The sequence below is a fragment of the Sprattus sprattus genome, assembly GCF_963457725.1.
Source record: "Sprattus sprattus genome assembly, chromosome: 9".
NCBI lineage: Eukaryota > Metazoa > Chordata > Actinopteri > Clupeiformes > Clupeidae > Sprattus > Sprattus sprattus.
This window is the reverse complement of record NC_137928.1, coordinates 25,816,768-25,829,668: the sequence shown is the minus strand read 5'-3', so window position 1 is coordinate 25,829,668 and position 12,901 is coordinate 25,816,768. Positions and strand designations below refer to the sequence as shown.

At 40.5% G+C, this 12,901-nt stretch overlaps 1 protein-coding gene across 1 annotated transcript; it reads left to right on the top strand.

Annotated features, from left to right (window-relative positions):
* Window positions 1-459: 459 nt before the first annotated feature.
* On the top strand, window positions 460-5,907 carry LOC308370530 (dicarboxylate carrier UCP2-like). The gene is made up of 7 exons (XM_080845190.1): window positions 460-599; window positions 690-865; window positions 1,032-1,239; window positions 3,126-3,323; window positions 3,556-3,657; window positions 4,082-4,262; window positions 4,534-5,907. Exons 2-7 carry the CDS (start codon window positions 740-742, stop codon window positions 4,646-4,648), a joined length of 930 nt encoding a protein of 309 aa, XP_080701316.1. The 5' UTR covers window positions 460-599; window positions 690-739; the 3' UTR covers window positions 4,649-5,907.
* The last annotated feature ends 6,994 nt before the right edge of the window (window positions 5,908-12,901 follow it).

Below are 12,901 nucleotides of genomic sequence, written 5' to 3'. Positions count from 1 at the left end.
ATGGTGTTAGGGTGCAGTATATGTACAGTAATTTTGTATTATGAAGAAAGTAAAGCCGGTATGTGCTTTTATAAAAAAATAAAGCTTTTTGAAGATACAATTGTTTGACCTTTTATGTTGCTGATCTTTCTTGTTCTTGAAGATGTGGCCAGATGAATTACCCAACCAGCAGGACTTTGATCATGTCAGTGAAATGTACATCCATGTGTTGTGTAGATGTAAAGGACTCTTACACAGTTAAGAGTGAGCCGTCGCTAGCCGTCTGTTAATGGCATCTAGTCTCTGATGAGTGAGACTTATGCCCCCGTTCTAAAATTACGACTGCGGCACACACATTTTTGGCAGTCGTGGCCGTGAACATGCTGGTACGCACTTCAGAGCTCAGGGGTGTCTGGGTATTTAACCCCCAACACCGCCCACCACGCATATGAACAGAGTCCGTGTCTGCCTTGACACACACTGCAGAAACTGCCCTGAAGATTGGGTACGGATAAACCTTTTCAAGGATTACACTTTTGGGTAGACTGCACTTTATCTGAGCTCAGGTAACTGTTTGGGAGGCCTACCACGATAGAGGACTCCTAAAAAAATCTGTCTGGGTAAGGCTTAATGTTGCTCTCTCAAACTCAATGATTTAAGAAGTAAAATAAACCATTTCAGTTATTTAACTAATGTATTGCCTTTGTCAGTCTTAGGTTAAGACTGAAACTAGGACTAAACTCAAACTGGGATCTCTGTCATGGTTGGTAAGATGCCCACAGAAGCTGTGCCTACAGCAGCAGTGAAGTTTTTTGGGGCTGGAACTGCAGCCTGCATCGCTGACCTGATCACCTTCCCTTTGGACACCGCCAAAGTGCGGCTTCAGGTGAGAAGACGCACTGTGTGCCTCAAATCTTTCAGAAATCATAGCAAATGAAAATAATTTCCCATTTAAGTATCTCACAACCAAAGACCTCTGCTTCATTTAAAGAACATTTTACAAGGATTTGTGTGCAAGCAAGCAAGCAAAACATACATTCGTATGTGTTCAGATCCAGGGAGAGTCCAAACCCAGCGATGGGAGGAAGAAGCAGAAGTACAGGGGTGTGTTCGGCACCATCAGCACCATGGTGAGGACGGAGGGGCCAAGGAGCCTGTACAGTGGCCTGGTGGCAGGGCTGCAGAGGCAGATGAGCTTCGCTTCCGTGCGCATTGGACTCTATGACTCCATGAAGCAGTTCTACACCCGCAGGTCTGACAGTAAGTTCTCTTAAGTCTCAGACTTACCCATTCCCAGGGCATGTGGGTTATATATCTACTGTTAGTTGTGCTGTCCACATATGAGGTTATCATGGGACAAGCTGCAAAGATGAAGGCTGTCCCACAGGTTACTGTTTAACCTGAATTAACATGTCGGACTGCGAAGGATAACTTTGCACAAGTGCTGGGATGCAAGTGAAATTTGGTTCTGTATGTTTAGTTAAAAATAAATAATTTATAAAATGTTCTTAAATATATACAGATACAGATAAGCATACATACAATATAATAGTTTAGTCTAATCTGTTCCTGCATAATTTATATCTGGTTTATGTACACTACCGTTCAAAAGGGGTCACAAATTACGTGTTTTCCATGAAAACTCACACTTTTATTTATCAAATGAGTTGCAAAATGAATAGAAAATATAGTCAAGACATTGACAAAGTTAGAATAAATGATTTTTATTTTAAATATTAATTTTGTTCTTCAAACTTTGCTTTCGTCAAAGAATCCACCATTTGCAGCAATTACAGCATTGCAGACCTTTGGCATTCTAGCTGTTAATTTGTTATGGTAATCTGTAGAAATGTCACCCCACGCTTCCTAAAGCACCTCCCATAAGTTGGATTGGCTTGATGGGCACTCCTTGCGTACCATATGAGCTGCTCACAAGCTCAATGGGGTTGAGATCTGGTGACTGTGCTGGCCACTCCATTACAGACAGCATACCAGCTGCCAGCTTCTTCCCTAAATAGTTCTTGCATAATTTGGAGGTGTGCTTTGGGTCATTGTCCTGTTGTCTGAGGAAATTGGCTCCAATCAAACGCTGTCCACAGGTTCTGGCATGGCGTTGCAAAATGGAGTGATAGCCTTCCTTATTTAAAATCCTATTTACCTTGTACAAATCTCCCACTTTATCAGCAACAAAGCAGCCCCAGACCATCACATTACCTCCACCATGCTTGACAGATGCAACAGGCATTCTTCCAGAATCTTTTCATCTGTTCTGCGTCTCACAAATGTTCATCTGTGTGATCCAAACACCTCAAACTTTGTTTCGTCTGTCCATAACACTTTTGTCCATAACACCTCTGTCCAATGTCTGTGTTCGTTTGCCCATATCAATCTTTTCTTTTTATTGGCCAGTCTCAGATATGGCTTTTTCTTTGCCACTCTGCCTAGAAGGCCAGCATCCTGGAGTTGCCTCTTCATTGTAGATCTTGACACAGTCGTTTTGCAGCTACCATTTAAAGAAGCTGCCAGTTGAGGACCTGTGAGGCGTCTATTTTTCAAACTAGAGACTCTTATATAATTGTCTTCTTGCTGTGTTATGCACCGGGGCCTCCAACTTCTCTTTCTACTCTGGTTAGTGCTGTTCTCATCAGGGAGTAGTACACACTGTTGTAGGAAATGTTCAGTTTCTTTGCAATTTCTCGCATGGAATAGCCTTAATTTCCACAAACAAGAATAGAATGGCGCGTTTCACATGAAAGTTGTCTTTTTCTGGCCATTTTGAGAGTATAATCGATCCCACAAATGTGATGCTCCAGATACTGGAAATGAAGGCCAGTTTTATAGATTCTCTCACCAGCAGGATAGTTTTCAGCTGTGCTAACATAATTGCTGAAGGGTTTTCAAGGGTGTTCTAGTCATCCATTAGTCTTCTAAGGGGATTAGCAAACACAATGTACCATTAGAACACTGGAGTGATAGTTGCTTGAAATGGGTCTCTATACACTATGTAGACATTTATGTAAAAACCAGATGTTTCCACCTAGAATAGTTTTTCTTTGAAAAATAAGGACATTTCTAAGTGACCCCAAACTTTTGAACAGTAGTGTATATGAACCATAGCTTCTCTTTCTGATTGTCTCCTCCACCAGAGACTGGCATCTCTATCCAGCTCATGGCCGGATGCACGACTGGTGCCATGGCTGTGGCCATTGCTCAACCCACAGACGTGGTCAAAGTGAGATTTCAGGCTCAAGTGAAAGATGCCGGTGGCTTAAAGAGGTACAGCGGCACCATTGATGCCTACAAGACCATAGCAAGAGATGAGGGAGTCAAAGGCCTCTGGAGAGGTACCAGACATGTCTACAGTTTTACCCTTATTTTATCTATCTTCAAATCTACAAGGGTACTCAATTAATTAGGCACTTTAGGCAGAGTTATGCACCCTATTGGTAACATCTGACCAACAAACAGTTTGCCTTCATTTTGCTGTATTTTTATTCTATCTGTATGCACTAGTTTACTGGTTTACAGAAAGATGGCATTTGCTCACAATTATGTTTTGATTTAATTTCCCTCCAGGCTGCTTTCCAAATATCGCACGCAACTCTATAGTGAACTGTACAGAGTTAGTGACCTATGACATAATCAAGGAACTCATTCTGAAGCATCACCTGCTGTCTGGTAAGCTTTTTCTAATGCTAACATACTCTTCTAGACTGTGATCTTGATAGATATAAGTGAAATGTAATTTAAAGGTGCTCTTTATAATGCAAAATAGCTTCTTGACACTACTTGCATTACCTGATTAGCTCACTGAAGAGAACAAGTTGGGATGGTTTTTTACAACATACAGTAGAGCCATGAGGTCTGTTAAGCACAGTAGGTCTGTTAAGCACAGTAGTACTTAAAACTATTTTCAAATGACTGAAGCCTGAAGGAATGATTACCGTGTCAAACAAAGACAAGTTGGCTGGCTTTATCATATTGAATGTGCTTTAGATGCTACATGTAATCGTTGTCATGGAACTACATAGTTCTAATCCTCCGCGCCCATAGAGGGGTGTATAATAGATTAATACAATGTTGTCCTGTTTATGTCCTGCAGATGACTTCCCCTGCCACTTTACGGCTGCCTTCGCTGCTGGGTTTTGCACCACTGTGGTGGCCTCCCCTGTGGACGTGGTGAAGACCAGGTTCATGAACTCCTCCAGCGGCAAGTACAGCGGGGCTGTGAACTGTGCCATCGCCATGCTGAAGAAGGAAGGACCCACCGCCTTCTATAAGGGGTGAGAAAGGGGGTGATGAAGTCACATACAGCCTGCTACTAGACATGATGCTGGGAATTGGTAACATAAACATAGCATGCACAAAATATTCCACTAATGTCTACAGGAACGTTCTCCAAAAAGGCCTGATTCATTTATAGTTAGGCTTTTTCAACGACCGATTGTTACTGTGTTAATTGTGTTGAGTCTCAAGAAAAGAGAGGCTCAAATTCAATTCTTAAACTATGCGCATCCATGACAATGCTGATCTTGGTCCTCTCTTCCCCTTCAGGTTCATGCCTTCTTTTCTGCGTCTTGGTTCATGGAATATTGTGATGTTCGTCTCTTATGAACAAATCAAGAGGACTGTGACCAGGGCCCAGCAGTCTTGGGAGTCCCCATTCTGACCTCACACACACCTGGGTGTGTTCTGTCCTTTCCAAATCATATATGACAAGATATATGACATGGTCCTCTGTGTGCTGCCATGGCAACCTAAACAGTGATCACTGACTGCCTGGTGTTTGGGAGTCCAGTGTCAAGCCTTTCTCTCTTTGGAGAGTGTCATATGGATCCGATCCTCTGGGATCATACCTCAAAGTCTTAATGATATGGTCTGTTTAGAAGAAAGACTAAAACTATCACATTCCCTGCAATTGCACTGTAAAAGATAATATTTATGTGATTATTTGTGACAAGTTGTAGCTGTGATTTTGCACAATGCTTTGACAATTCCTAGTAAAGTTCCATTATATGGTAATTGATGCAACAGTGTTTATTATGGATCATATATGTCCATATGACATTAAAGACTGATTCATGTCTATCCTTCGTTAGTGAAGTCAACATTTTGTAATAGAGGTCTTTGTTGGGTTGCAACAGACATTACTTATTGAGAAAATGACGACACGTTGGAAAACACTATTGTGGTGCGTGTTGCATGTTCTCTATAGTAGGTCAGGTTAAGCCGACCCACACTGACTCTCATAATGACACCCATACATCCTGTGCCCTTTAGGGGGGTGATATAGATACTCTTTAAGTCACTGTAAGAAGCTAATATAAACATGATCTCAAAAGCCAAGCCCTGTCTTCAGAAATGGACCATTTTTAAGTTACTATCTATCCATTACGATTCGTATTGTTTCTTCCCATCAACGGGAGTAAAACATACTCTAAGCTTTGTGTGTCAACCGATTTCTGTAAACTAACAAAGTCATTTTTGTAAATTGTCCTTGGAATTCTTAATGCCCAACAACCCTGCCTGTTTGCAGAGCCAACCCAAAGGTAGTCCTCTTCCCCTCCTACACACAGCAGCACAGGGCTCACAGTGCTAATGAGAGCACACAAGCTCTAAGCCACAGACTGACAGATGGGAAAATTGCCTAATCTGAGATGCTCCAGGACAAAGGCTCGTGCTGACACAGGTGTAATAGAAGTCTTGGAGGCAGTGACAAACAACCCAGCGACCACACAAAGGACACCGTATTCACCCCGCTAACGGCAAGGCTGTGGTCTCCTCCCTGGCCTCTAATTAGGAGGGCGAGCTTGATTGAGTCGCATAAACCTTTGGCTGACCCTAACAGGACCACATGAGCTGGGAGGAATCCTGTCCGACTCTGACCTAGCTGATACCACTGTAGCAAAGCAATATCAGATGGAAAAACAAGACACTTTAAAGCTTTCGAGTTATTTGCGAGTTTTTTTTGTTTGTGTTAGAATATTAAGATCAGAAGATGCATATTTGATAACTGTGGCATAGTTTTGTGTCTCTTTCACATACTTGCAGCATGTTTTATCTGAAAAGGTGGCAGTGAAATGTCCAAATTGTGACCTGACAGCCAAACTGGGATGAGATAAATATCATGTCCAACCAAGTGAGTCAAACAGATTTAAATGTTCAATCAAAACACCTAAGCACAGTCGTCCAACAAAAAAAATGCTGACAAGAAATATTTCAGAGGGATATAAATAAAAAGGGAAGTTAAAATATATATCTTTTTAAGTACCCTCGACAATTCAGTTACCAAGATAATTCTAAGCGTAGCACTGAACAATAATATAAGGAAAACTGGTTAACAAGATCGTGCAGTATGGATATATAGATAGATGGATACTTGATTTATCCCGAGGGAAATGCAGGACGTTATGACTGGTCGATTCCCGTCCAATAATTAAAACGAATAATGATTTAGCATTTAGGGTCCCTCTGGTTATTTTTAGGCTGCTGATGCAGTCTCTGTAACCTTCTTGGTCTCGCTGGCCACCTAGAGGGCTGCCCACAAACCCTCGGCCCCTCTGGATGCCTCGCGTCTAGAGGAGTACCAGTAGGCTTCCACAGGTAATTATGGCAAAGATGGTAGTCCAGGGGAGGAAGGTACGGTGTCTTGACGACGTATGTGGCGAGGGGATAGTGGACATGAGGTAAGGTCATGGCTGAGCCAACGCAGCTGCAAAGGTCGTGCACCTCAGATTGAGGCCAGAGACAGCAGCAATGCGGAGGAGGCTTCACTTCTGTGTTCTGCCTGTGGTTAGATAAGTCTTTCATTTTTTCTAGCTTAACCAGTCGGACATGGTAGAGCTTGCGGATGATTTGATAGGAGTCCACAAATTGCTCTGCTGATAACCTCTGGTCCAAGAATCTCTGCAGAAGTTTCTACATCATTCGGGGAGACAAATGTGTTTTTTTAGCATACCTGTATATTTGATACTCTTTATATTTTAACCATCTGAAATGTTGCAATGCAATGTTGTTGTGTTGTGGCAAGCTTACCTCTGATTGGTCCATGGCTTGGCCAACTTTTTTTCTGAGGAATGCCTGTATTGCCTGAGGCTTCCAGTTCAGCTGATGTGCTTCTGTGGGAGATCAATTCAAACATACCATGGTAAAGACTGATTTTCATCAATCTCTACACCCATAATTAGCATAACGACTCACCAAATAGGTTTTGCTGGCGTCCAATTTCCCCCCTCATCCTGTTCAGTTCCAGATACCTCTCGACTAATCCTAGTTTCCCATGACTAAGATAAGGCTGGAGGGATAGATTGACCTCTGCAAGTCTGTGGTTGGATGCCAACACCATCTGTTTGTGCTGCTGAAGTGCCTGAAACTAATCATTCACAATCATGCCTCTGAATCATTGTTTTTTAGTAAGATGAATAAATGCCATTACCATATACCATAGTTAAGTGTTGTTGGTTAATTTAATTAATCACTCAAACTGTAAAGTAATTTACCTTTTTTCCTTTCCTCTCTGGTCCAATCAGTAAGTCACAGAGTTTTTTACTCAAATCATTCAACTCTTTTAGTTAGATAGCGGACAAATGAAACCACGTGGTTTCAGTGTTGAGACTCACCTTAGCAGTGGCACTGACGATTTGATTAATTCGATCTTCATCTTGAAGAAGATCCCGCAGCTCTGCAGTACTGAGAAGCTTGAGTTTATCCAAGTTCGAATTCAAATCCCAAGTGCGAGTCATTTTCACAGCTTGACTTACGATTGTTTCACCTCATAAACTGTGCAGACATGCATACACGAAAAGAAGACAGGCATAGTCTACATGTTCTTATTACAAAATCTCAAAAAGGTTTCTGGTCATGACACTGCTCTGCAAGTCCGTCATGCTCCGTTTCATCATCTGTGTGCGAATGTGATCATGAATATTACTTTCAGGAGGAGCTTCGACGAGTCATTAACACATCTGTCATCAGGCAATGCCAATGACAATTCGTCTACTGTAGCCCGTTACACATAGGACAAAACAACAGTTCTATTTCCCTTCGAGAATCTTATCTATGATATTTTCTTCTTTTCAGATGTAATTATTTGGAGAAAGAAGCCAGTGAGCAAACAGCAGATTGGGGAAATTGCACTTTCATTGCTGTCTTTAGTTACCTTGAACGGCGGAATGTGTAGACGAAGTCATAATTGGAATTGGGTATGACTTTCGAAGACTTCAATTTTAAATGGTTCATGGCAGACAGCAGGGCTCGTGGTCTTAAACACAGTCACAGTTTATAGTGCAAGGGGTGGTACAGACGCTAATACATGAGAACACTCAAGGCAGCATAAATATCACAGAGACTACTAATGGCTAGCAGAGTATACACGCTGGCTTTAACATAAGAGGGGAACACAAATACACTTTTAATTCGAACATCACACAGAGAATTACACATTATACCCAACAGCTACTATGGATGAACTCACCACAGACTAGACAGTAACACAGACTCAGGAGCGCTCAGCCCTTTAACGCTACACAGTATGTATTTTGAAGGCTATCTTCACATCACCAGAGCTCTCTGACGTTTTGCAGTTAATCTACCAGATAGGAGTTTGTCTGGTCCGAAAGAGATACTTAGTTATTCCATTGAAAAACATACCTTGGGTTAGGTTACGTTGCTAATATCATCCATTTAAATACTATTTTGCTTTTAGGAGTTGCACTTTGTTTGTGTTTATCCTGTATGTCATACATTGAGTCTCATGGGTTGGGTTCTTCAAGGGCTACAAAGATGCAGTTTTTGTGACATAGGTTGCCTACAGTAGCCTACAATTACTTGTTTTCATCTCACTGACAAATAATAAAAAACATTAACCTGAGTTTTGAATTTAATTAATTGAATGCAATTTAAGTACATTTTGAATTCCAATTTTGTTTACTTTTACAGTTTGTTTTAACTTTTTTTAATATAATCATGTCTTTATGCCATCAACATTAAACCTTAATGGGTTGCTTGCTACGCAAAGTTCTATTAGCCTGAAGAACTATTTTTTCTTAGCGGAAATCACGAAAACGGCAACAAAATCATTAAAAACAGGTATTTTGGAGGAATGTCTTTTTTTTCTATCGGTTTGGCAAGTAAGCATATAATTAGCGGCATAATGTATTGTCCGGCGGTCATTATGTAAGGGATAATGTATAGAACGCAGGTCATTGTCGGGAAAATAAGCCCCGACAGGGCGAACAGCACCCCGACGCTAATGACCGGCGTTCTATACATTATCCCGCTTATTATACGGCTACTTGCCAAAACAAAAAAATAGCTTAACACAGTGTGTCTTTTTACAATGTATTTGTTACTATACGTAGTGTTAAAAAGCAGAGAAATAGTTCGCCAAAGACGTTGAACTTCAAAGACGTTGAACATTCTTTAGAACACAGCTGCTCAACCGTCCGCTGAAACTCCATTGATAAGTTGCCGGACTACTTGCGGAGTGCTACGAAAGACGTGAATCAGAGGCAAAAAGGCCACTTTCCTTGACAGCGGTCATTATTGCATAGCAACGGTCAGCTATCGGTTAATAACTGACCGCAGAACGTTGGGAAGCCCCATTCAAGTGAAGAGAGCCTTGTAATAACAAAAGATAAATCCCGGCGGGACGAACAGGACCCAGGCGCGCAGCGGAGGTAACTGGGCTAAAAAAAAGCTATCTAGCTAATGGTAGCGAATTAAGGTTAGAAAAGTGTCAGCTTTACTTAGACCTTTCAAAATGACGCATGGTTGACTAGCTACCATTTTTTAATTGTTGTAAGGCTTTTTACATGTTCTTGATCAAAATGAACCAACGCAACTCAGTGGAAGGTTTTTCAATAATTTGCCATAAATCATTTTGTTTTCGGTATTAGCTATCCGAACTTAGTGCAATGGGCAGGGCTGCAAATTATCACCTGCCAAATGTATGTAAAAGTAAATGCAAAGGTAGATTGGTATCCTAACTGGCGAATGAAAAATGTATAGCTCCAAAACACTGACCTATGGATAGCTATAAATTAGAGAATTATTTTGAGCACCAAATAAGATAGCTAGGCAAGACTGTCTAAAAAAAAAAATCAGACCACTCCCACCATGGATGACCACGTTCTACAACTTACTGTAGACAGTGTGAGAAAGATGCCCTCCAGATTAAAAGATGGCTTTGGAGATCAGTGTAGTATCTACCTATCAATGTATCTATCCATCCACCTATATCTACACAAAGTTCTACAAACGCAGTTTATGTATGGTAGAGTATGTATGTATGTATGAAGGTTTGTACATACATTGATAAGATCACTTATAAAAATTCCAATACTAAACTGTAGCCAAAGTAAAGTAGACAAAATAAAGTAATGTTATGTAATGATTCTATCAAACAGAGAATGGGATTGATTAAATATGCAGGTTGTAAAAAGAAGTGTGTATAACACAAGTGAATTGTCTGCTATCTAGTTATGGTGAAGATGTTAATTATGAAGACCACGTCTTATGGCAGGGTGAGATGTGCTTGAAACATGTGTTTCCAACATCCTTGATGAAAAAAGTAGGTTTTATTGTTCCTGTTGTGTGTAGAATATATTGGATTTTGGATCGATTCATCACATTCCACATAATGTATACCGAGCGGGCTATTTGACAGTAAACTAACTTAAATGTGTCAAGAGGAGCCATTCACTTGACCAGCTTGCACATCTCAGATGATGACTGTGCCAGTGGATTGCGACCGCAAGCAGTATCGTTTTTAAAAAGAAAACTTCCATCGATATTCCCCCACTTTTGATTCTGAGTTACCCTGCATTAAATGCTTTTTGAAAAACATGAATTCAATTGTGCCAGGTCATGTTCTTTTCATCTAGTTCTGATGACATTGCTTTGTAAAGATGAAGATGTGGCATCCTTTGTGGATTACATCCTACCCAGAACTCAGCATGTAAGCTTGTGACTGCTCTTTTTTTTATCTTACTGCACATGTTACCTGCTATGTAGTATCCATAAGGGACTGTAAGTTGCTGTGTTCCGCCACTAGGTGCTTTCATGAGCACTTACAGGTTTTTACGATCGGATACACACTAAAATCAAAAGTATTACACAATTATCAAAACCTTCACTCAAGGAGGAAAACAACAGCTCAGATTTGCACAACTATAAGCACATTTAAACATCACACTTTTTGCGAAAACCATACACACAAGTGATTTGCAAAGCACTAAACATACTTTTTTGCTTTAGACACAGACGTATCAAGGGGTCACTTCCTTGCAATTCCAAAACACTGACTGCCAAATTACCACACCTATGAGCCTGTCAAATAAACACAGCCATCAAGTGCCCAAACACATGATTGCTTACAGTTTTTTACGATCGGATACACACTAAAATCAAAAGTATTACACATTTATCAAAACCTTCACTCAAGGAGCAAAACAACGGCTCAGATCTGCACAACTATAAGCACATTTAAACATCACACTTTTTGCGAATCCATTCACACAAGTGATTTGCAAAGCACTAAACACACTTTTATGCTTTAGACACAGACGTATCAAGGGGTCACTTCCTTGCAATTCTAAAACACTCTGTCAAGTTACCACACCTATGAGCCGGTCAAATAAACACAGCCATCAAGTGCCCAAACACATGATTGCTTAATTTTAGACACAACAAACAGGTTTAAGCACTATAGAAATGCAGCAGATGAGTAACTGTAATATGTCTTCAACCAAAATGGAAGGAGTCAGAAGAAGAAGAGTGAGGATGAGAGGGGGAATCCACAGAGGAGGAAAAGGAGGAAGAGGCCGAGGCCATGCCATGAGGCTGAGGTCAAGGTGGAAGTAGAGGAAGAGGAAGACCTGAAGCAGGAGGAAAATGTGCTCAAAGAAGAAGACCAAATGTATCAAATAAACTTGAAAGGAGGACAGGCCCATATTCACGCAAGAACAAGATAGAGAGATCATAAACATGCTTTTGGCAAATACGTAATGCTATCAGGCTCAGAGAAATTCAAGGGAACATTATCGGTGACCATGCCATTTTCAATACAGTAATGTCCATCAGGTCTCTCAGTCAACACTGGCGACACTGACAAATACTAAAAAGACATCAGGGTAAAATGCAACTTTATTTGTACTGTATTTTCATTTTTTTCTGATCTTTTTTTTTTTTTTACTGTAAATGGAATTGTAACCTGTACTGGAAACATGTTTTCACCTTTGTCTGATATTTGCCGAGCTTACAGTGTTATGCACACTACTGAAGTACCATGAAAACTGGGACATGTTTTGTTGTGATTCTCCATGTTGACATGTTGACTGATTTGGGTATATGGAGAGAATTACGTTAGTAATATTTTTTATCAGCATTGGTCTTGGGTAGTGTTTTTACTGTATTGTGTATTTTCACTTTCTCTGTGTACTTCACTTACACTACTCTAATTACTGAGAAGTAGTATTGCTAAAAGTGTTTTAGCTTTATAACAGAAGTGTGTAAGTGGTACAAACATAATTCAGTACATGCAATGTGTGTGTTTCATATGGTAATGATGGATTGTAACAATTAAGTAAGTAAGTAAGAAGAAATATAAACAATTAATTTAATTAGTTCAAGGGGTTTTAGTCACACACACACAGCAAACGATGGAGTTAGAGTAGACAAGGTCATTAATTGGGTGAGGAGTTCAACCACTCATTAGGAAGGAGGGAGTGTCTGTTCATGTTTTTAAATATGAGCCCGCGGACTCAGCTCTGCAGGAAATACTACCGGTCTTGTCTTTCTCTAATTGTGGTGTAATTTCCTCAATTAAACCGCATTGAAACCAGCATCTGTAAATCAAGCTTCTGTTCATTTGGTACCGCGTGTGTGTTTGTTAGGACACAAAAGTAACAATATGGTTTTGTTA